The sequence below is a fragment of the Heterodontus francisci genome, chromosome 40 (genome assembly GCF_036365525.1).
Source record: "Heterodontus francisci isolate sHetFra1 chromosome 40, sHetFra1.hap1, whole genome shotgun sequence".
NCBI classification, from domain to species: domain Eukaryota; kingdom Metazoa; phylum Chordata; class Chondrichthyes; order Heterodontiformes; family Heterodontidae; genus Heterodontus; species Heterodontus francisci.
The window spans coordinates 13,005,175-13,030,386 of record NC_090410.1 but is presented as its reverse complement, the minus strand read 5'-3'; the positions used below and the strand labels follow the sequence as shown (position 1 = coordinate 13,030,386).

Genomic DNA, 25,212 nt, shown 5'->3' with positions numbered 1-25,212 from the left:
TATTTTTAATTAAACATTAAGCATCAACAGCTTGTCATTGTAAAATAATTTAGTAAAGCATTGCATGTTATTTCATGACATTTTCATCACTATTATTCCAGCACTTGGTGTCACTGGCTCCCAGTAATGAGGTGTTACAACACTGATGGGATCTTCAGGTAACAGTTAAACCATTGGTGGGTGAGAAACACTGTTCAATAGAACCATAGAAGTTTACGGGACAGAAGGTGGCCATTCAGCCCACTGCATCTGTGCCAGCTCTTTGTTAAAGTGATCCCAAGCCGATGTGCTTGCCTGTGTGGGCTTCTCTCATGCAGTTGGGAAGGCTGTGGGTGGTGGCCAAGTAGAAGCCAGGGCCGGGCACTTCTTCATAGAAAAAGAGGTCCAATAGATATAAGAGTTTTGCTTTGATGAGGCCCTTTCACTTGCTGTGTGAGAGCTGGAAAAAACAGCCTCCATTCTCTTGACTCCTTTTGCCCGAAGGAAAGGAAGTGAGAGCCAACAGCACTGGATCCCACCTCAGTGAGCAGCCATTGGCTGCACAGGCTGTGAACACGTGCTTGGAGAGGGAAAGGGGAGGAGGAGCGGCTGGGGAAGAGGACGGGATCACAAGTGAGCCGTGAGTGACTCCCAGGCCATATTACAAATAGGATTAAGAATAAAAGAATTTGCATTTATATAGCACCTTTCACGACCTCCTAAAGTGCTTTTCTTTGAATTCATTCATGGGATGTGGGCGTCGCTGACTATTTATTGCCCATCCCTAATTGCCCTTGAGAAGGTGGTGGTGGTGAGTTGCCTTCTTGAACCGCTGCAGTCCATGTGGGGTAGGTACACCCACAGTGCTGTTAGGAAGGGAGTTCCAGGATTTTGACCCAGCGACAGTGAAGGAACGGTGATATAGTTCCAACTCAGGATGGTGCATGACTTGGAGGGGAACTTGCAGGTGATGGTGTTCCCATGCATTTGCTGCCCTTGTCCTTCTAGGTGGTAGAGGTCACGGGTTTGGAAGGTGCTGTCTGAGGAGCCTTGGTGCGTTGCTGCAGTGCATCTTGTAGATGGTACACACTGCTGCCACTGTGCGTCGGTGGTGGAGGGAGTGAATGTTTGTGAATGGGGTGCCAATCAAGTGGGCTGCTTTGTCCTGGATGATGTCGAGCTTCTTGAGTGTTGTTGGAGCTGCACCCATCCAGGCAAGTGGAGAGTATTCCATCACACTCCTGACTTGTGCCTTGTAGATGGTGGACAGACTTTGGGGAGTCAGGAGGTGAGTTACTCACCGCAGGATTCCTAGCCTCTGACCTGCTCTTGTAACCACAGTATTTATGTGGCTACTCCAGTTCAGTTTCTGGTCAATAGTAGCCCCTAGGATGTTGATAGTGGGAGATTCAGCGATGGTAATGCCATTGAATGTCAAGGGGAGATGGTCATTGCCTGGCACTTGTGTGGTGCGAATGTTACTTGCTACTTATCAGCCCAAGCCTGGATATTGTCCAGGTCTTGCTGTATTTCTACACGGACTGCTTCAGTATCTGAGAAGTCGTGAATGGTGTTGAACATTGTCCAATCGTCAGCGAACATCCCCACTTCTGACCTTATGATTGAAGGAAAGTCATTGATGAGGCAGCTGAAGATGTTTGGGCCAAGGACACTACCCTGAGGAACTCCTGCAGTGATGTCCTGGAGCTGCGATGATTGACCTCCAACAACCACAACCATCTTCCTTTGCACTAGGTATGACTCCAGCCAGCGGAGAGTTTTCCCCCTGATTTCCCTTGACTTCAATTTTGCTAGGGCTCCTTGATGCCATACTCAGTCAAACGCTGCCTTGATGCCAAGGTAGGTCACTCTCACCTCACCTTATAGCCACTTAAGTGCCTTTGAAGTATAGCTATCGGTAGTTGATATCACTGTTGTAATGTAGGAAATTCGGCAGCGAATTTGTACGCAGCAAGCTCCCACAAACAGCAATGAAATAAATTACCAGATAATAGTTCATAGTGAATTTGGTTGGGTGATAAATATTAGCCAGGATACCAAAGAGTACACCTGTCAATCTTCTTCACAACAGAGCTGCGGGACCTGAGAAGGAAGATGGGACCTCGGTTTAACGTCTCATTCGAAATGCAGCACATCCGACAGTGCAGCACTCCCTCAGTACCGCACCTAGTTAGTACTCAAACAGTCTGCCCCAACCTTGGGACTGGAGCTACAGCTCGTAGATCAGTGAAGGTTTCTTGAACTCACAAAACAAGCAACAGTAGTCTTGGAAACAGATTGCATCTGAAAAGTAAAGTGTGAAGAGGGAAAGATTATCCCATTCTACCACCCCATGCAAGCTGGCACTCTCAACATCCATCCGATTGTTTTTAATCCTGGGCTGCGTTTGCTGACAATGCAACCACTAGGTGGCGCAGTACTTGCACAGCACAAATGCACTGAAATGTCACCGTCGGCGATGTTTTTGGCAGCTGCCAGTAACAAAGATGGCGCTGCTCAATTTATCACAAGAACAGATGAAACCCAAATGCCCACAGTGGCTGCAATTGTCGCCTCCATCCCAGCCCCAACAGTACCCCGCTCCCTCCTGCCATTGCGCTTCTCTTCGCCCCTCCCTCCCATGCCCATCTGCTCACCGCTCACTCCCGGCATCGCCCACTTCACTCCCCGCTTCACCTTCACCCCTCCCACCCCCACCCACCACCTGTGGGCCATTCGCTCCCGGCCTTGCTGCTTCCTCCCCTCTCTGATCTGCCTCTGCTTCCCGCTCCCTTCCGCTTCTGGTCCCCGCTCCCTCCCATTCGTAGTCTCCCTCCCCTCCCCGGCCTACCTTGTCACTCTCTCTCCCCGCTTCCCCCGTGTGGGGGAAAAAAGGTGCAGAATGGACTCTTGCTGTCAGTATGGTGCTGCGCATGTGCAGCCTACGTCAACACCTGACCTACTAGGACTAATTCGTGTATGCGTGCGAAAACGTCATTGCGTACTGCTCGCCACTCGCTCCCCGCCTACCCATTTCTCCCCCCTCGGCCGCTCGTTCCCTGCATCACCCCCCACCTGTTGACCACTCACTCCCCGCCTCACCACTTCTCCCCCTTTTGCCACTCACTCCCCGCTTCACTCCCACCACTTGCTCTCGGCCTCACCAATTCCTCCCCTCAGCTCGCCGCTCTCTCCCACTTCTGGTCCCCGCAATCGCTGCCTTTCTTCCCCACACGGGGGAAGTGGGGGAGAGAGAGAGTGACAAGGTAGGCGGGGGGGGGGGAGGAGACTGTGAGCGGAGGGAGCGGGAAGCAGAGGCAGAGTAAATTGGAGGAAGCGGAGGTGGGATGGAGGTGGCGATCGCAGCCACTGTGGGCATTTGGGTTTTGTTTGTTTTTGTTTTTGTGATGAATTGAGCAGCACCATCTTTACTACTGGCAGCTGCCAAAAACGTTACAGTGACATTTCAGTGCATGAGGCTGCATTTGCGCATGTGCAAGTACTGCGCCACCTAGTGGTTGAGTTGTCTAGCAAATGCAGCATAGATTTTAAGCAAGTGAAGCGGGGGTGGGAAGGGTGGGGGAAGAGAACAAAAGGGACGGTGTGTGATAGGACAGAGGGTCGGAGAGATTAACTGACAAGGAGGTCATGGGGCAAAGGCAAAGAGAGTGTACTAATGGTGTGTTGTAAAACAAAGTATTAGTGCTGAGAGAGTGTTAATGACAGATTATTGAACAGCTCTGTCCAAAAGCACAAACCAAGAAATACCAAGTTTAAAGCAGGCACATGTTAAAAAAAAAAACAAAATAAAATAAAATAATAAAAAAGGGCCAGTCATGCTTTGAAATTATAGAACTCAATGTTCAGTCTGGAAGGCTGTAGAGTGCCTAAGCAGAACCGATTAATCAGACCTGTAACTTTACTTGCTTAAAACCAATTACATTTCTAACCTTTGTCAGTTCTGATGAAAGGTCACTGACCTGAAACGTTAACTCTGCTTCTCTCTCCACAGATGCCGCCAGACCTGCTGAGTATTTCCAGCACTTTCTGTTTTTATTTCAGATTTCCAGCATCCGCAGTATTTTGCTTTCATTCCATTCGCTTTTTTTTTGATTATCTTCTGTACCTGTTCATGACATTTTAACGATCCACGTACCTGGACTGCCAATTCTCTTTGAACCTCCGCTGTTTCTAGCTTCTCATCATTTTGTTCAATGGCTTTGAGGCCCATAGTGGGTGACCTGATCAGTAGATTTTTTTAAAGATAAAAGTATCAAAGGAATTGGAGTTAAGATACAGTTCAGCCATGATCTAATTGAATGGTGGAATTAGCTCGAGGGGCTGAATGGCCTCCTACTGTTCCTATGTTCCAAATAAGCAAATTGCCCAAATTAACTTCTTCCTTCTGTGTCTCCTCTCCCTTTCTTATGCAATCTCAGTATTGCCGTATACAATTTATTGCAAGGGGGATGGAGTATAAAAGTGGGAAAGTCTTGCCACTATTGTACAGGGCATTGGTGAGACTGCACCTAGAGTACTGTGTACAGTTTTGGTCACCTTACCTAAGGAGGGATATACTTGCATTGGAAGCAGTTCAGAGAAGGTTCACTGGGCTGATCCCTGGTTGAGCAGGTTGGGCCTATATTCATGAGAGTTTAGAAGAATGAGAGGTGATCTTATTGAAATGTATAAGATTCTGAGGGGGCTTTGACAGGGTAGATGCTGAGAGGATGTTTCCCCTCGTGGAGGAATCTAGAACTAGGGGGCACAGTTCTAAATTAAGGGGGCTCCCATTTTAGATGGAGATGAGGAGGAATTTCCTCTGTCAGATGGTCATTAGCATATGGAATTCTCTTCCCGAGAGAACAGTGGAGGCTGTATCATTGAGTCTATCCAAGGCTGAGTTAGACAGATTTTTGATTGAAAAGGGAGTCAAGGGTTATGGGGGGGGGGGGCAGAAAAGTGGAGTTAAGACCACAATCAAATCAGCATGATCTTATTGAATGGCATAGCAGGCTCGAGGGGCCGAATGGACTACTCCTGCTCCTATTTCTTATGTATGCAATGCCATTCTTGGGCACTGCCCCTCATTGCCATTGTGGTGGGTCAATCTCATTGGACTTGGCACCGTTTACCCTGTTTTATTGGGCGTTATTGGTGATTACGTCACATGGTTGTACAAGGAGTGAGTGCCCTTTCACCTTTACTCTACTCTGGGCTGGGGCTAATTGACGTTTGCAAGGGTTTGAGATAACCCTGGGTTGAGTTTACAGTTCCCTCAAGTCTATCCATAAGAGACAGACAACTCCTGTCACCTTGAAGACCAGAATTCCTGGCATTTTCCCCTCGGCATAAATTGCCTTAACTACTTTTAAGTTGAATGCACAATTTTTTTTTTAACCATTTACGTCAGCTCTCCAAAACTATTGGTTTTATTCTTTGATTTTCCCTCTTCAATTTCTCTTTCCTCTCCTGAAGATGCTGAATTGGGTACAGGTCCAGGGGCACTGACTCCTGTTGGAAAGGTTTTCATGGGGAGTGACTCTGGCTGGGGTACAGTTTCAGGATGTTGACTCCTGTTGGGGTTCATGGGAACATAGGAACAGGAGGAGGCCACTCAGCCCCTCGAGTCTATTCCGCCATTCAATGAGATCATGGCTGATCTGTGACCTAAGTCCACATACCCACCTTTGCCCCATATCCTTTATATCTTTGATTAACAAAACCCTATCAATCTCAGATTTAAAATTAACAATTGATCTAGCATCAACCGCCAGAGTGTTCCAAACATCTACCACCCTAATTTCACTCCTGAAAAGTCCGGTTCTAATTTTTTAGACTATGTTCCCAATCCTAGGCTCCCCAACCAGCAGCACTATTTCCTCTCTATCTACTCTACCTGTTCCCCTTAATAGCTTGGAAACTTCAATCAAACCACACCTTAACCTTCTAAATTCCAGGGAATATAACCCTAGTTTGTCTAATCTCAATTTGTAATTTAACCCTTGGAGTCTGGGTATCATTCTGGTAAATCTACACTGCACTCCCTCCAAGGCCAGTATATCCTTCCTAAGGTTATCCTACAATTCCAGGGGTAATGGCTAGGTGATTACAGTTCCAGGGGCAGTGACCCTATAGAATACAGTTCCATGGGACAGACTGAGTGTCTATAAGATGATTGCCCATTGGGACACCACAGCCAACTCTGATCTCAACTTGAGTGCCACGCTCACAATAACCAGTTGGGAGTCATTGAACAGCAAACAGCACTGGGCCCCCTAACACAGTACAGAGCTGGAATTGACGTACATAAGAACATACGAAATAAAAGCAAGAGCAAGCCACTCGGCCCTCAGGCCTGCTCCACCGTTTAATAAGATCATGGCTGATGCTCAACTTCAACTCCACTTTCCCACCCGAGCCCAATATAGATTGACTCCCTCAAGAGTCCAGAAATCTATTGATCTCGGCCTTGAATACACTCGGCAACTGAACATCTACAGCCCTCTGGGGTAGAGAATTCCGAAGATCCGCAACCCTCTGAATGAAGGAATATCCCCTCATCTCGGTCCGAAATGGCTGACCCTTTATCCCGAGACTATGTCCTTTCTTGTCTCTATGGCTCAATACCACACTGTCTATAGCAACCAAGCTGTCAGTGAATTATAGGGAGCTGTGCCAGTGACTTCATAGAATCGTACAGCACAGAAGGAGGCCATTCGGCCTATCAGGCCTGTGCCAGCTCTTTGAAGGAACTATCCAATTAGTTCCACCTCCCAGCTCTTTCCCCACAGCCCTGCAATTTTTTTTCGAGTATTTATCCAACCCCCTTTAATAGATAATATTGAACCCTTTTCACCAGCCTTTTACGCAAAGCTGTCCAAATAACAACCTGCTGCTGAGAAAAATATCCTCCTCCTCTCCCCTCCAGTTCTTTTGCCGATTCTCTTAAACCTGTGTCCTCTGGTTATTGATTGCCAGAGGAAACAGCTTTCCCTCATTTACCTCTTGTCACAAGCCCTCCTGATTTTAAACTCCGTTATTAAATCTCCCGTTAGCAACCTCTGCTCTAAGGAGAACAATCCCAGCTTCTCTTATCTCTCCACGTAACTGAAGTCCCTCGTACCATTCTAGTAAATCTCCGCACTGTCTCCAAGGCCTTGACATCGTTCCGAAAGTGTGGTGCCCAGAATTGGACACAACTACTGAGTACAACTGAGGCCGAACCAGTGATTAACAAAGGTTTAGTGTAATTTTTTTTTGTTATCTGATCTCTATAGTGCCAGGAACACAAACTGGCCCTGGCTTCCTAAAACGTCCAGTTCAACACGGCACAGGCCAGACTGAAATACTGAGCTGAGTGTCCCTCTTGCCCTGTGATAGCAGAGTCCTCACTCAGAATCCCCCCTCTGGGTGTCCACAACCTACAACAGCACTGCTGCCCTCCAGAGCTCCACTATCTCTCTCTGGGAGAAAGGGAGTTAAATAGATCTTAGAAAAAGGGCTCAGTAGGAAAGTGCATTGCCTGGTGTGTTACTGAGCCCCAGAGACTGGAAGCCCTCGGGATCCAGCTCTGATCTGTGATCAGTCAACTTGGTTCAGTCAGTGAGTGGTCAGCATGTTAAATTTGGGCTCATTGAGTTTGTGTGTGTGTAGGAGAGTGAGAGTGTGTGAATGTTAGTGTGTGTGTAAGAATATGTGTGAGACTTAGTGCGGGGTGTTAGTGTACATTTGTGGGTGTAATTGTGTATGTATGAGCAAGTGTTAGCATTTGTGTACGTGTGTGAGTGTTAGCGTTTCTGTGTTCGTATTTGTGAATGTTAATGTGTGTGTAAGCGTGTGAGGGAGTGTTAGTGTTTCAGTTAGTGTTCGTCTGTTCATGTGTGTGAGTGTTTAGGAACATAGGAGCAGGAGTAGGCCATTCAGCCCATCGAGCCTGCTTCACCATTCAATACAATCATTGCTGATCGTCCACTTCAATGCCTTTTTCCCCACATCCCCTTATGTCATTTGTATTTAGAAATCTGTCAATCTCTGCTTTAAACATACTCAATGACTGAGCTTCCACAGCCCTCTGGGGAAGAGAATTCCAAAGATTCACAACCCTCTGAGCAAAGAAATTTCTCCTCATCTCTGTTTTAAGTGGCTTCCCCCTTATTTTGAAATTGTGTCCCCTGGTTCTAGACTCCCCAACCAGGGGAAACATCTTAGCTGCATCTACCCTGTCTATCCCTTTAAGTATCTTGTAGGTTTCAATGAGAATCACCTCTCATTCTTCGAAACTCTAGAGAATACAGGCTCAGTTTCCCCAATCTCTCTTCATAGGACAGTCCCACCATCCTGGGAACAAGTCTGGTGAACATTTGTTGCACTCCCTCTATGGCAATAATATCCTTCCTAAGGTAAGGGGACCAAAACTGCACACAATACTTCAGGTGCGGTCTAACCAAGGTTCTATTCAACTGAAGCACAACTTCACTACTCCTGTACTCAAATCCTCTTGTGATAAAGGCTAACATACCCTTCTTAATTGATTGCTGCACCTGCATGTTATCTTCCAGTGACTTATTGACAAGGACACTCGGGTCCCTTTGGACATCAACACTTCCCAATCTCTTATCATTTAAGAAATACTCTGCACATCTATTCCTCCTACCAAAGTGGATAATCTCACATTTTTTCACATTATATTCCATCTGCCACGTTCTTGCCCACTCACTAAATCTGTCCGAATCCCCTTGAAGCCGCTTTGCATCTTTCTCACAACACACATTCCCACCTAGTTTTGTATCATCCATGAACTTGGAAATACTACATTTGGTCCCCACATCCAAATCATTGATATATATATTGTGAACAGCTGCGGCCCAAACACTGATCCCTACAGTACCCCACTAGTCACAGCCTGCCAACGTGAGAATGACCCATTTATTCCTACTCTCTGTTTTCTGCCTGTTACCCAATCCTTAATCCATGCCAGTATATTACCTCCTATCCCATGTGCTTTAATTTTGCTAACCAACCTCCTGTGGCGGACTTAAAAGCCTTCTGAAAATCCAAGTATACCACGTCCAGCGACTCCCTTTCATCAATTCTGTTAGTAACATCCTCAAAAAACTCCAACAGGTTCGCCAAACACAATTTCCCATTCATAAATCCATGTTGACTGTGCCCAATCAGATCATTATTATCCAAGTGTCCATTTATCACATCCTTTAGAACAGATTCTAGCATTTTCCCAATGACTGATGTAAGGCTAACAGGTCTGTAAATCCCTGTATTCTCTCTCCCTCCCTTCTTAAATAGTAGGGTGACATTTGCAACTTTCTAACCTGCAGGAACTGCTCCAGAATCTATAGAATTTTGGAAGATGATCACCAATGCATCCACTATCTCCATAGCTACCTCTTTCAACACTCTGGGATGTAGAATATCAGCTCCTGGGGACTTATCAACCTTCAGCCCCATTAATTTCTCCAATACAACCTTCTTACTAATACTAATTTCCTTCAATTCCTCATTCCCCCTAATCCCTTGGATCTCTAACTCTGGGAGATTTCTTGTATCTTCCTCTGTGAAGACAGACACAAAAGTAATCATTTAGCTTCTCTGCCATTTCTCTATTCCCTGTTATAAATTCTCCTGACTCTGCCTGTAATGGACCCACATTTGTTCGTATGTATGAGTGTGAGAATGTGTGTGAATGAGACTGTTGGTGAGAGTGAGTGTGTGCGAGAGTTTTTGTGTGTGAGTGTTAGTGTGTGAGAGTGTTTGTGTGTGTGTTAGAGTATGTGTGAGTGAGTAACTGAGATAAATGGGGTGTTCAGCACCCGACAGATCCAAAACCCAAAGTTCAGGAGTTGGTGCTGCCTCTTCGACGCAGGTACAGTGCCTGCACGTAGACCAATCAATGGGATAAGGTATGGGAGGTTGTGCCACATCCACTGAGGGGACCAAAGTCATGCATACTCTCCAGGGGCAAACAGGGATGGAAAGAGGGAGCCTCATTGTGGAGTGTCACAGAGCCGACTTCTAGCTCCGCCGCGTTCCAAAATGGCTATTCACATGCAAAATGGGGGTAAGATTCACGCACGAGGCACAGTGAGTCCTTACACGGAGTGATGCTAATGTACCACTTGCAAACAAGGACATAATGAATGGCCAGGAACATTCGCTCATCCCTACCCAAGTACCCATTCGCCCGCAGGTAGGTGAGACAAATGAACACATGCCAACCTCATCAGTCCATCTCATCATTTCCTTCATATAATTTTCTTTCTGTAATTTTTATTCTTTCTCTGCTGCCGAGAACAAGCCCTCGGCCAGTGATACTCCCTACAGTTGGGCTCCAGTCAGAGCTGCAGGGAGCAGGATGGGACACAACTCCTCTCTCACATTGCGGACTGCAGGGGGAGGGGTTTAAAAAATTCTTTATAAATGCTTATGCACAGTGTGGGGGGTAGCACTTCGACCACCTGTTACGCGCCCTGCCCGATGCTCAAGAAAGAAAGACTTGCATTTATATAGCTCCTTTCACAAGCTCAAAACCATCCCAAAGTGGTTTGCAGCCAATGAAGGATTTCACTGTTGTCATGTAGGAAACACGGCAGGCAATTTGCACACAGCAAGCATATAAATATCTATGCCCTCACTCAACCCACCCCAGAGGTTTGGATATTAGTGCCATCCCATGACTCAGCCATTGATGTACAAGTGAATTTCTTTCCAACACAAATTTTGAAACACAAGGAAAACCTTGTTGCCATTGGAGATTTCCAAGATCGCTAGCCTCTCGAGGTGGGCCTGAGAACTTTACCCCAAGCCTCAGGCCTCAGGCTGCGGAATGGTTTATATTCCCCCCCACCCCAACCCTGACATACCCCTTCAGATCTGTCCCCCCTGCCCCACCCCCTTCCCAAAGACAAAACAGCCCCTTTAAATAATGAAAGACATGATTTAGAGACACAGTTAAAGACCGTGCAAAACACTCGATGGAAAAACAGGCAGTGCTGATGCTGCAGCCTCTGTTCCACTAGGCCATGAAGTTCTTATTGAAGCTATACGGAGTCTTGGTTTTCCCATTTCTGTCGGCCTGTGACCAGTGATAAAAGAAGGCCTGGATACGGTGGGTCGGGCTGAAGCCGTTCGTCTGGAGCTGAGGGACTGAGTCCTAGAACAGAAAGAAAAACAAAGCCATGCACCCAGTGATGACATCATCACCCCAGTTTAGGGTTGCTTCATTCCAGTCCCCGATGACTGTGGGGCTCAGAGCGCGAAACTACCCCACTTCCCACCCCCAAACCCTTCATCCCAATCGGTGAGCACACTCAGGCAGGGGCATTGTGGGAAACGGACAAAGGTCACAACGTGTACTGGATGGGGTGCTCGATTGAAATTGGGGCTGGGCAGTATTGTCGGAACAGAAATACACTGTACCTAACCCGTTTTTTTTAAATCAGTCAACAGGACTGGAGAGGGAGCATTACTCTGTATCTAATCCATGCTGTACCTATCCTGGGAGTGTTTGATACGGACAGTGTAGAGGGAGCTTTACACTGTATCTAATCCTGTGCTGTAGCTATCCTGGGAGTGTTTGATACGGACAGTGTAGAGGGAGCTTTACACTGTATCTAATCCTGTGCTGTACCTATCCTGGGAGTGTTTGATACGGACAGTGTAGAGGGAGCTTTACACTGTATCTAATCCTGTGCTGTACCTATCCTGGGAGTGTTTGATACGGACAGTGTAGAGGGAGCTTTACACTGTATCTAATCCTGTGCTGTAGCTATTCTGGGAGTGTTTGATACGGATAGTGTAGAGGGAGCTTTACACTGTATCTAATCCTGTGCTGTACCTATCCTGGGAGTGTTTGATGGGGACAGTGTAGAGGGAGCTTTACACTGTATCTAACCCCGTGCTGTACCTATCCTGGGAGTGTTTGATGGGGACAGTGTAGAGGGAGCTTTACACTGTACCTAATCCATGCTGTACCTATCCTGGGAGTGTTTGATAGGGACAGTGTAGAGGGAGCTTTACACTGTATCTAATCCATGCTGTACCTATCCTGGGAGTGTTTGATAGGGACAGTGTAGAGGGAGCTTTACACTGTATCTAATCCATGCTGTACCTATCCTGGGAGTGTTTGATACGGACAGTGTAGAGGGAGCTATACATTGTATCTAACCCCGTGCTATACCTGCCCTGGGAGTGTTTGATGGGGACAGTGTAGAGGGAGCTTTACACTGTATCTAACCCAGTGCTGTACCTGTCCTGGGAGTGTTTGATGGGGACAGTGTAGAGGGAGCTTTACACTGTATCTAACCCCGTGCTATACCTGCCCTGGGAGTGTTTGATGGGGACAGTGTAGAGGGAGCTTTACACTGTATCTAACCCAGTGCTGTACCTGTCCTGGGAGTGTTTGATGGGACAGTTTGATGCAACTGTTTACCTTGTTAGGCCATTTCAAAGACCAGTTAGTGTCAACCAGGCCAGATAATGATGGTGGGTATCTTTCCCTAAAGGACACTGCAATATAATGCTGATCAGTGTCAGAGTTTGGACAGTTTCTGTTATAAGGCCCATGACCACCAGGAAGCTGGACTCAGACTGGGGGAAATGCACTTCATAACTTTGTGGCCTTTGATATGAACAACAACAACTTGCATTTATATAACACCTGTAATGTAATAAAACATTCCAAGGCGCTTGACAACTGTTATCACACAAAATTTGACAATGAGCCACATAAGGAGATAATAGGACGGGTGACCAAAAGCTTGGTCAAAGCGGTAGATTTTAAGGAGCGTCTTAAAGGAGCAAAGCAAGATAGAGAGGGGGAAAGGTTTAGGGAGGGAATTCCAGAGCTTAGGGCCCAGGCAGCTGCCAATGGCAGAGCGATTAAAATTGGGGATGCGCAAGAGACCAGAATTGGAAGAAGACAAGAATCTTGGAGGGTTGGGGGGGGGGGGGGGGCGCGGGGGAGGTTGCAGAGATAGGGAGGGATTACAACACGAGGATGAGAATTTTTAAATCGAGGCATTGCCGAACGGGGAGTCAATGTTGGGGGGCGAGCACAGGGGGTGATGGGTGGATGGCAGTTAGGCTAGGGGGCAGTAGGATTGAGAAAGTGCAGCATGGTGAATTATCTGTCCCCCAAAAACTATTTTTTGAAGGCAATGCCCCTTTAACGGGGCCGCTGTTTTGAGAGGTGAACCGTACGGGCAGTTTTAAACTGGCATACCTTGATTAACATTAACTCCTTGTAATCCTGGTCCAAGGTAACAGGAAAAGACTGGAACTCCATCGTCTCTCTGGAGAAGAGAGGGGACGAGCCCAATGTTCTCGTGCGGCCTGCGGATGTATCCTGGAATGTAGAGTGAGAGGAAATTGAATGGGGCAAGGGACCAAAATTTTGGCAGGGAAATGTAAGAGAGAGAGAGAGAGAGCAGGGAAGAAAGAACAGAAAAAGAGAGCAAGAAGGAAAGAGCGAGAAAGCAAGAAGGAAAAAGAAAAAATGGGGAGGGTTTGAAAAAGGATAGAGAGCAGGGAGGAAAGAAAAAGAGTGTGGAGAGAGAATAGAGAGATTGGGAACAGGGGGAAAGAGCAGTGAATAAAATGACAAAACAGGTGGAAAGGGAACAGAGTGAGAATGGGAATAAGAGACAAAGAAATAAATTGTCAGCTGAAATTAAATGCCCGATAAATTAAACAATCGCATGGCAGAAGGATAGCCAGAAGTTATTTGAGATAAACCCAGCTCCCGGGCATCACCACCCAGCTCTCGGGCATCACCACCCAGCTCCCGGACATCACCACCCAGCTCCCGGACATCACCACCCAGCTCCCGGGCATCACCACCCAGCTCCCGGACATCACCACCCAGCTCCCGGACATCACCACCCAGCTCCCGGACATCACCACCCAGCTCTCGGGCATCACCACCCAGCTCCCGGGCATCACCACCCAGCTCCCAGACATCACCACCCAGCTCCTGGGCATCACCATTCAGCCCAGGGCACTCCCCCTCCTGCCCTTCAGCCCAGGGTACCATCACCACCACCCCACCCCAAGTGCAGGGCACCGTTCCCCATCCATCCCAACTCAGGGAACTCCCAGCCAAGAACACTGCCAGCCTAGGGGCAACGCTAGCCCCGTCACAGCCCCAGTAAAAGATGAGAGACTAACTATTTATAAACTGATGTAATAAAATAAGTAGCCGAAGAGAGAAAAATAATCAGGAGTTTTGGTTTAAAAGCCCTTGACGCTGGTGAAATGAACTCTGCTGTCCCATGTGTCATCACTCACCGTGCTTGCAGGATCCACACTCAGGGACGCAAGGAGCTGTCTGCGACTCTGACACTCGGCCCATTTATATTTCAGCCCAACAGTCTCATCGACATTCCACAGCAAACCCCAGAGGTCATAGGCCTGTGTGCTGTAATAGAACCGTATAAAGGGGGATAATCGAGCACATCTCACCAGGAAGCAGGACTACACTTGTGAGATACAGCCTGAATTCTCTTGTCAAGAATATAACCAGAATTGGGAGGTGCCTCTTTTTCTAACTAGGCCTCTGACTCCACCAGACAACCTCGTACACTTTGGCCACATCCCTGACTCCCCCAGTCTAGCTCTCCTTTATAGTCAGGCCTCTGGCTTCCCAGTCCAGCCCCACCTATAGTCAGGCCTCTGACTCCCCCAGTCTAGTTTTCCCCCCTATAGCCAGGCCCCTGCCTCCCCCAGTCCAACTCTCCCCCTATAGCCAGGTCCCTGACTCCCGCAGTCTAGCTCTCCCCCTATAGCCAGGCCTTTGACTCCCCCAGTCTAGCTCTCCCCCTATAGCCAGGTCCCTGACTCCCCCAGTCCAACTCTCCCCCTGTAGCCAGACTTCTGACTCCCCCAGTCTAGCTCCCCCCCTATAGCCAGACCCCTGACTCCCCCAGTCTAGCTCTCCCTCTATAGTCAGGCCCCTGACTCCCCCAGTCCAGCTCTCCCCCTATAGCCAGGCCTCTGACTCCCCCAGTCCAGCCCCACCTATAGCCAGGCCCCTGAATCCCCCCATCTAGCTCTCCCCCTATAGCCAGGCCCCTGACTTCCCCAGTCTAGCTCTGCCCCTATAGCCTTGATTCACCCCCCAGGAGAATTAGCTCTCTTGATTCTACTCTATTAAATCCCTTTATCATTTTGAACAATGATCTCACTTCTCAATCTTCTATGCTCAAGGGAAGACAGCCCAAGTCTATGCCCTCATAATTTAACCCTTTCAGCTCCACAGTCATTCAGGTGAATCTGCGCTGGACCCCCTCTAAGACCAATACATTCTTCCTGAGTTGCAGAACCCCAGAAGTGAACGTTCTCCTGATGAGGTCTAAGCAAAGCTCTGTACGTGTGGCAAAGTGAACTTCCTGACAGAAACGATCAGATGCCCTATAAACACCAACTTTCTTTCTCTCTCAGGTGAGGGAGCAAATTAATGCTTTTTGAAGTGGAGTGGAAGAGTCCCGAACATCACACTTTAGGAAGGATAAACTGGGCTTGGAGGGGGTGCAGTGTAGATTTACCAGAATGACTGGTCTGGACTCCAAGGGTTAACTTATGAGGAGAGATTACACAAACTAGGGTTGGTATTCCATGTAATTTAGAAAGTTAAGGGGTGATTTGATTGAAGTTTTTAAGATATAAAGGGGAACAGTTAGGGTAGATGGAGAGAAACTATTTCGGCTGGTTGGGGAGTCTAAGATGAGGGGGCATAGTCTGAAAATTAGAGCTAGATCTATCAAGAGTGAAATTAGGAAACACTTCTACACAAAGGGTGTAGAAGTTGGAACCCTGTTCCACAAATGGCAATGATGCTAGGTCACTTGTTAATTTTAAATCTGAGACTGATAGATTTTTGTTCATCAATAAAGGGATATGGGGTAAAAGTGGGTATATGGAGTCAGGTCACAGATCAGCCCTTATCTCATTGAATGGTGGACGTTGCTGTGTTCTTATGACAGTGTGATGGGATCAAGCGTTTTGACATAGGCTTTATGTGATGGGTTGGTGAATGATTGTCTCTAAAGTACTAATATGGTACAAGTATCTGGAAAGACTGAACAGGCTGGAGCTCTTTTCTCTCGAAAAGAGAGGGCTGAGGGGCTGATCGAATCTTTAATGGGTTTGATAAGTTAAACTGGCCTGTAATTGCTGGGCTTATCTTTACACCCTTTTTTGAACAAGGGTGCAAAGTTTGCAATTCTCCAGTCCTCTGGCACCATCCCGAGTCTAAGGAAGACTGAAAAATTATGGCCAGTGCCTCTGCGATTTCCATCCTCACTTCCCTCAGTATCCTTGGATGCATCTCATCCGGTCCTGGTGCTTTATCCATTTTAAGTACAGGCAGCCTATGTAATATTTCCTCTTTATCAATTTTAAACCCCCTTAGTGTCTGACGTACCTCCTCTTTCAACATTGCCTGGGTTGCATCTTCTTCCTTGGTTAAGACAGATGCAAAGTATTCATTTAATACCTCAGCTATGCCCTCTGCCTCCGTGTGTAAATCCCATTTCTAGTCCCTGATTGGCCCCACTCCTCCTTTTATCACTTTTACTATTTATGCGCCTGTAGAAAACTTCGGAATTTCCTTTAATGCTAGCTGCCAGTCTCTTTTCATGCTCTCTCTTTGCTTCTCTTATTTGCTTTTTCGTTTCCCCTCTGGACCTTTTATATTCAGCCTGGTTCTCAATAGTATCTTCTACCTGGCATCTGTCATGAGCACACTTTTTCTTCTTTATCTTAATCTCTACCTCTTTTGTCATCAGGGAGCTCTGGATTTGTTTCCTCTACTTTTCCCCTTCGAGGGAACATACCTTGACTGTGCCCGAACTATCTCTTCTTTGAAGGTAGCCCATTGTTCATCGACTGGTTTTCCTGTCAGCTTTTGACTCCAATTTATTCGCCCCAGCTCCATTCTTACCCCATTGAAGTTGGTCTTCCCCCAGTTAATTATTCTTACCCTGGATTGCTCTTTGTCCTTTTCCATAGTCAGCCTAAACCTTATGATACAATGATCACTACCCCCTAAATGCTCTCCTACTGATACCCACTTGACCCAACTCATTCCCAAAAACCAGGTCTAGCAGTGTCTACTTTCTCGTTGGACCAGCAACATACTGTTGTAGAAAATTTTCCTGAACACATGCTAGAATTTGTTACCCCTCATTGCCCTTTATACTATTATTATCCCAGTCTATATTTGGTGGGAGGCAGTGGCACAGTGGTAATGTCACTAGACTAGTAACCTAGCGCCCCAAACTAATGCTCAGGTGACATCGGTTCAAATCCCACCACAGCAAATGGTGAAATTTGAATTCAATTAATAAATCTGAAATTAAAATCCAGTCTAATGGTGACCATGAAACCATTGTCGATTGTCATAAAAACCCATCTGGTTCACTAATGTCCTTTAGGGAAGGAAATCTGCCATCCTTACCTCATTTGGCCTAGCAAAGTGGTTGACTCTTAAATGACCTCTGAAATGGCATGTAATATTTCCCCTAGCAAGCCACTCAGTAGTCAAGAGCAATTGGGGATGGGCAATAAATGCTGACCTAGCCAGCAACACCCACATCCCACAAATAAATAAAAAAAATTAAAGTCCCCCATTATAACTACCCTATAGGTTTTGCATCTTTCTGTAATCCTTGCAAATCTGTTCCTCCATGTCCTTCCCACTAGCTGGTGGCCTGCAGACAACACCGAGCAATGTAACTGCACCTTTTTTTTTCTTAGCTCTAGCCAAATTGATTCTGTCCTCGACCCTCTGGGACATCCTTTTTCTCCAGCATTGCAATGCTCTCCTTAATCAATACTGCCACCCCTCCCCTTTTTTCCCTTTCCTATTTTTCCTGAACACTTTGTATCCAGGAATATTTAACACCCAGCCCTGCCCTTCTTTGAGCCAGGTCTCTGTTATAGCTACAACATCATATTTCCACATCTGTGCCTGTACCTCACCAGTCTTATAAACCACACTCTGTTCATTCACATACATGCACATTAAACCTGATTCAGACATTATTACTTTCTCCCTTACCCTTGAAGTGGGATCAGTAGGGCAATATTAGTAGATTATTTAGCATTAGGATACATTAAGAACCTTAGAAAGAATACGGAAACACTGTAGTTGTGGGAAACCAGGGCATGATGGGATACTTGACCAATGTTCTGGGAAGATGTGCAACTCAATATCTAATTGCCTCCACATCTGTGTCAACATGCTGTCCTTGCTTCACTAATCAAAGAGATAAGGGTGAGGCTGAGGCTGGAGATGGGACAGGATGCCTTAAACTATGGGAACTGACAGCTTCAAGGCTTGGGAGGAGATCGCAGGAGAATGTTCATGGGGCGATACAATCCAGTTTCTTGATCAAGCTGCAGACCTGGAATATGTCGGGGTAGTATGAACAAATGAGTAATGGTGATTGTATCCTATAAATGTGTGTTTCAAATTCCATTTCACTGAGAAGCTCTTTGGGTGAACCAGAGGATTTCTCCCTTGCATATGCTTGACAAAATAAAGTCCTTATTTGCTTGAAACCCATGGACTCGAGAGCGGTTGTATTTTCTCCACAACACCCTGACCCCGCACTTTACCGTACCTCAGGAATCCTTCGCCCCACTTCTCCTCGCTGCGGCCAAGCAGCTGCCCTAGGGGCGGGATCGGGTCACTCGAGCCGGCGGAAGAGACAGTGGGGAAACAGGAGTGGAACATCGACTCCAACCCAGCCTGCAAACCAGACACAGGTGACTCAGTATGGACAGATGAGGCAACAATCGCAGCACATTCGAGAGCATCCTCACCACTGCCATCAGACTGAGACTCCTTCTTTGCTTCAGTCTTTAGACTCTTGACTCACTTTGTGTTGTGTGGGAAGATTATCCACATGCCGCAAAATTGAACTCAATCAGAATTCTGCTTAACATATCCTAATTTGCAATAAGTTCTGTTTGCCCATCCTCCCCCCCCGTGCTTGCCGACCTACATTGGCTCCCATTCCGGCAACACCTCAAATCTAAAATTGGCATCCCTTGTTTTCAAATCCCTTTATAACTCCGTCCCTCCCCATCTCTTTGACCTTCTCCAGACCCCCAAGATCTCTGCGTTTCTCCAATTCTGACCTCCTGCACATCCCGTTTCCTTCAACCTACCAGTGGTGCCCATGACTTTAGCCGTCTAGCCCCAAGCCCTGGAATTCCCTTCTTAAAGCTTTCCACTTCACTCTTCTCCTTTAAGATGCTCCTTAAAATCTACCACTTTGACCAACTTTTTGGCCACTTGTCCTAATAGCTCCTCCTTTGCCCATTTTCTTCTGAGTACATCCTTGTGAAACACCTTGGGACATTTATCCATGTGAAAGACTCTGTACAAATGAAGTGTTTTGTTGCCCCTTAAACATTTTTTCCAATGTAAGAGGAGTTATAGGCCGGGATTTTATGCTTGCGACAGGCTTGCCGAGTCTAGTGCCAATCAGGCATTTAAGTGGACAGCTGCTGACCTTACACAGGATCAAGGACCCCATTGCTGGAAGTCGCGCCCTTGGACAGCTGCCGGCCAATCAGAGGTCAGCAGCTCTTCCACTGAGCAGCGCACCACGGAGGAGGTGGCTGCTGCCAGTGGAGCCTCTATCAGAGTCCCAGGAGCAGGACCCGGACCATAGGTAGGTCCTGGCGGAAGGGGTCCCATAAGGTGGGGGTATCGGGGAGTAAGGGGCTCGCTAGCAAGGGCAGTCCTGGGGGGTGACTCTCAGCAGGCCCCCCAGGACCGCAACCCCCCCCCCCCCCCACCTCCCCTCCCCCCCCCGGTTCCTGATGCCCAGTCCCTTTTAACGAGGGACCATGCCCATCCCGGAACTGGGCAGCAGCCCACATGGTTTATCGTGCCGTGCTTTCGGTGCGGCGATAGGGCTGCCTGCCACATGGCTAATTGTGGCAGTGGCAAGATGAGACCCTTAATTGGGGATTGCCGACTCCCTCACCCCTTCATTTGAGGGGAAGCTCAATAGGTACATGAGGGAGAAAGGAACAGAAGGGCATGCTGAAAGGGTTAGATGAAGAGGCGATAGATGGGAGGAGGTGTGCAAAGACATGTTGGGCCGAATGGCCTGTTTCTGCACTGTAAATTCTATGTAACAGGCTTCTTATGTTCTGTGTACGTTGCCCAGGACACTTACCTTGCCCAGTGACGATTCTGAAGGTGATGTCGGCTCAAAGGTGTGATGTTCCAGTGCATCATTGGGCCACCACTTCCCTCCAACTCCCCACTGTGCCATCTCCCACTTGCTCAATGGGAAAGCACCAAAGTGGCTCTCCTGGGTCTGGCCGTCATCACCGTGGAAGGCCCTCCAGCCATCTCCATCGCAACTGGGGGTGACACTGATGGGTGGGCATGTGCTCGCCCATCTTTCCGCTGCTCCGTTTGAAGAGCCTAGAGGATGACACATCAGAGGTGAACATCTGGTACAATATGAGTCTCAGTTTCTACTTCCCGTAGATCACTGCCTCTACACAAAGCAAAGAAGCAATTGGGATTCCCTGATCACTCAGTGGATAATGGTTGTGGTAGGATCAGGAGGAGGCCATTCAGCCCCTCGAAACTCTACTGCCATTCAATCAGATCCTAGCTGAAATGTATCTTAGCCCCTATTACCCACCTTTGCTCCAAACCCCTTGATGCCCTTACCTGACCAAAATCTATTGATCTCAATCCTCAAAACTTCAACTGACTACGCACCCCCCCCCCCCACCCCCCGGGCCCCCACCCAGGGGATTAAAGAGTTCCAGATTTCCACTACCCTTCATGTGAAGAAATGCTTCCCGATTTCACTACTGATTGGCCTCACTCTAATATTAAGGCTACGCCTTCTTGTTCTGAATTCCCCCACCAGTGGAAAGTTCCACTGTATCTACGTTATTGAATCCCTTCATCATTTTAAAGATCTCTATTAGGTCATCCCTCAACCTTCTAAATGCAAGGGAATAGAAAACAAGTTTTATCCAACCTGTCCTCAAAATGTAATCGAAATGTTCAGAACAGGTGGCCCCGGGTTCAATCCCTGCTCTGTGCTGATCCCAGCCAGGGCAATGATTGAGGGAGCGAGGCTTACCTGAAAGGATAATAGAAGCAGATTCAATAGTCAATTTCAGGGGCAATTGCTTATATGCTTGAAAGGGAAAAACTTTCAGGGCAATAGGGAGTGAGTGAAGTTTTATAATCGGTAACTAGGAAGAAATGGGTAGGAAAAGGCAGCCTAACCTATCAATAGTCAACCAATCGGCCATCAATACTCAACCAATCGCCCATCAATACTCAACCAATTGCCCATCAATACTCAACCAATCGCTCATCAATACTCAACTAATCGCCCATCAATACTCAACCAATCGCCCATCAATACCCAACCAATCGCTCATCAATACTCAACCAATCGCCAATCAATACTCAACCAATCGCTCATCAATACTCAATCAATCGCCCATCAATACTCAACCAATCGCCTATCAATGCTCAACCAATCGCCCATCAATACTCAACCAATCACCCATCAATACTCAACCAATCACCCATCAATACTCAACCAATCGCCTATTAATACTCAACCAATCGCCCATCAACACTCAACCTTGTCTGAGACAAGGGTCCTGAATCTTAGTAAAGGAAACTACAAAGGTATGAGGTGTGAGTTGGCCATGACGGATTGGGAAATGTTACTTAAAGGGATGACGGTGGATAGGCAATGGCAAACATTTAAAGAGCGCATGGATAAACTGCAACAATTGTTTATTCCTGTCTGGCGCAAAAGTAAAACGGGAAAGGTAGCCAAACCAGGGCTTACAAGGGAAATTAGAGATAACATTAGGTCCAAGGAAGAGGCATATAAATTTGTTAGAAAAAACAACAGACCTGAGGATTGGGAGCAGTTTAGAATTCAGCAAAGGAGGACACGGGATTGATTAAGAAGGGGAAAATAGAGTACGAGAGCAAGCTTGCGGAGAACATAAAAACTGACTGTAAAAGTTTCTATAGATATGTGAAGAGAAAAAGAATGGTGAAGACAAATGTAGGGCCCTTACAGTCAGAAACAGGGGAACTTATTATGGGAATAAAGAAATGGCTGACCAATTAAATGCATGCATTTGTTCTGTCTTCACAAAGGAGGAAATATCATACCAGAAATGTTGTGGAACACAGGGCTTAGTTAGAGAGAGAGGAACTGAAAGAAATCAGTATTAGTAGAGAAATGGTTGAAGGCCGATAAATCCCCAGGACCTGATGGTATGCATCCCAGAGTACTTAAGGAAGTGGCCCGAGAAATAGTGGATGCATTGGTGGTCATCTTCCAAGATTCTATTGACTCTGGAACAGTTCCCACAGATTGGAGGGTAGCTAATGTAACCCCACTATTTAAAAAGGGAGGTAGAGAGAAAGCAGGGAATTATAGATCAGTCAGCCTGACGTCGGTAGTGGGGAAAATTCTAGAGTTCATTCTAAAAGATTTTATAGCAGAGCACTAAAAGAACAGTGGTAGAATCGAGCAGAGTCAGCATGGATTTATGAAAGGGAAATCATGCTTGACAAATCTACTAGAATTCTTCAAGGATGTAACTAGTAGAGTTGATGAGGGGGAGCCAGTGGATGTGGTTTATTGGGAATTTCAGAAGGCTTTTGACAAAGTCCCACATAAGAGATTAGTGTGTAAAATTAAAGCGCATGGGATTGGGGGTAGTGTAATGTGATGGATAGAAAATTGGTTGGCGGACAGGAAACAAAGAGTAGGGATAAATGGGTCTTTTTATGAATGGCAGGCAGTGACTCGTGGGGTACCACAGGGATCGGTGCTAGGACCCCAGCTATCAACAATATACATTAATGATGTTTTAAAAAATTATTCATGGGATGTGGGCGTCGCTGACCAGGCCAGCATTTATTGCCCATCCCTAATTGCCCTTGAGAAGGTGGCAGTGAGCTGCCAACTGAGTGGCTTGCTAGGCCATTTCAGAGGGCATGTAAGAGTCAACCACATTGCTGTGGGTCTGGAGTCACATGTAGGCCAGACCAGGTAAGGACAGCAGATTTCCTTCCCTAAAGGACATTAGTGAACCAGATGGGTTTTTACAACAATCGACAATGGTTTCATGGCCATCATTAGTTTAGCTTTTTTTATGAGGAAGGATGTTCTTGCTATAGAGGGAGTGCAGCGAAGGTTTACCAGACTGATTCCTGGGATGGCGGGACTGACGTATGAGGAGAGATTGAGTCAGTTAGGATTATATTCGCTGGAGTTCAGAAGAGTGAGGGGGGATCTCATAGAAACCTATAAAATTCTAACAGGACTTGACAGGGTAGGTGCAGGAAGGATGTTCCCGATGGTGGGGGAGTCCAGAACCAGGGGTCATAGTCTAAGGATACGGGGTAAACCTTTCAGGACTGAGGTGAGGAGAAATTTCTTCACCCAGAGAGTGGTGAGCCTGTAGAATTAGCTAACACAGAAAGCAGTTGAGGCCAAAACATTGTATGTTTTCAAGAAGGAGTTAGATATAGCTCTTGGGTTTAAAGGGATCAAAGGGTATGGGGCGAAAGTGGGAACAGGTTACTGAGTTGGATGATCAGCCATGATCATAATGAATGGCGGAGCAGGCTCGAAGGGCTGAATGGCCTACTCCTGCTCCTACTTACTATGTTCTATATTAACCAATTGCCCATCAACACTCAACCAATTGGCCATCAACACTCAACCAATCGCCCATCAATACTCAACCAATCGCCCATCAATACTCAACCAATTGGCCATCAATACTCAACCAATCACCCATCAATACTCAACCAATCGCCCATCAATACTCAACCAATCGCCCATCAATACTCAACCAATCGCCCTAACGGCATTGCTTCCTGCAGCATGTTCCCCAATTGCTAAAGCAAAGTCCCAGGGAAGGCAAAGAAATCTCTCAGCCAATTTCAGGCCAAGGCTCTGAGAGATTCCTGCCTTACTCATGGAATCTTACAGCACAGAAGGAGGCCATTTGGCCCATCATGCCTGTGCTAGCTCTTTGAAAACGCTCTCCAATTAAGTCCCACATGCCAGCTTTCTCCCCATAATCCTGCAGACTCGTCTGCAAATTGGACCTCTTTGCGGGTAGTTTTATTCAGCTCCTTCAGGGCACTTGCTTTGCGACCCTTCTAATGTTGTTAGAAGTTGCTGGGGCTGTGGTTTAATGTCTCATCCAAAAGACGGCACCTCCGAAAGACAAAGGCTGAAACATCACTGGGAGTCTGTGCTGACTCGGCTGATCTCAGCCGAGGCACCTAACATTCCTGGGTTAGTGGTGGGGGAGTGGGGAGAATAAAACAACCGGGGTTCCTGTATTGGCATGAAAGGGGGTTCTACTGTGATGTCACCCACAGCCCAATATCCTGCTGGCACCCACGGCCTCAGCTTACAGATGAGGATTGGTTGCTCGGGCAGGTTTATCAGGGGGCAAGGCATCCTTCATTCATGGAATTTGTCTGTCAGTCAGGAGGCAGAGAAGGAGAAGAGAAAATCAGAGGGTGATAAAGAATCCTTTTGTGGAGCCCTTTTATTTAAAGTAACCATCTCGTGGGAGACAGAGAGGGAGTTAAAGGATTATTGCTCAGTGCCAAGAAAGCGATAGACTAGGCATGCCAAGTGGGTGAAATCAGCCAGCCTCCAGTCACCACAGAATCTCACACTCAAGGTTTCACACCGACCCACCAGACTGCCCAATTTTGGGTGCTCACTGTTTACCATGAAGGCCTGCTCCCCGCAGCCCGGTTTCATCCGTGCCTGGCTCGGTTGCCGCGTTCTTGGACCCACACTTCCACATTCTCTGGGCAGCCGCCTCCTCGCCTGGCTCAAGACTCCAGCCAGCTGTAGTCCCACTCTGATCGTGCAGATCCTCACATTGCAGCCGCAGAGGGCCTGAATATTCGGCCCATCGCACGAGGTTCCCCGCCTTCTCAAATGTACCAAACTCATCGTCATGTTCCTCGGCCTCCTTGTGCTCCTCACAGTCACTCGCGCCAACTTTCACCCCTGCTTGGGCGGCATCACACAGCTGAGCCCGACCTCCCACAGCGCCTGTTGCCATAGTTACCAGGCCCGCAGGCAGCAGCCCGGCAGTTGTGGAAGTACGGGTGGGCTCCCAGGTTGGACGTGGGTGGGTTTCTGACAG

At 47.2% G+C, this 25,212-nt stretch overlaps 1 protein-coding gene across 1 annotated transcript; it reads right to left on the bottom strand.

The window, feature by feature from the left end:
- Positions 1-10,916: 10,916 nt before the first annotated feature.
- On the bottom strand, positions 10,917-24,506 carry LOC137353162 (uncharacterized). The gene is made up of 7 exons (XM_068019209.1): positions 24,419-24,506; positions 21,021-21,125; positions 20,193-20,446; positions 18,621-18,748; positions 14,284-14,413; positions 13,220-13,342; positions 10,917-11,149 (listed from the first exon to the last, which is right to left on the bottom strand). Exons 1-7 carry the CDS (start codon positions 24,504-24,506, stop codon positions 11,012-11,014), a joined length of 966 nt encoding a protein of 321 aa, XP_067875310.1. The 3' UTR covers positions 10,917-11,011.
- Positions 24,507-25,212: the final 706 nt, after the last annotated feature.

What these genes read in the sequence shown, in the direction of transcription:
- LOC137353162 (XM_068019209.1), bottom strand. Translation starts at nt 24,506, where the DNA reads ATGCCTTGCCCCCTGATAAACCTGCCCGAGCAACCAATCCTCATCTGT. An exon ending in CAGAATCGTCACTGGGCAAG is followed by an intron (nt 18,749 to 20,192) that starts GTAAGTGTCCTG and finishes TCTGGTTTGCAG; the next exon opens with GCTGGGTTGGAGTCGATGTT. An exon ending in GTGTGGATCCTGCAAGCACG is followed by an intron (nt 13,343 to 14,283) that starts GTGAGTGATGAC and finishes TCTACATTCCAG; the next exon opens with GATACATCCGCAGGCCGCAC.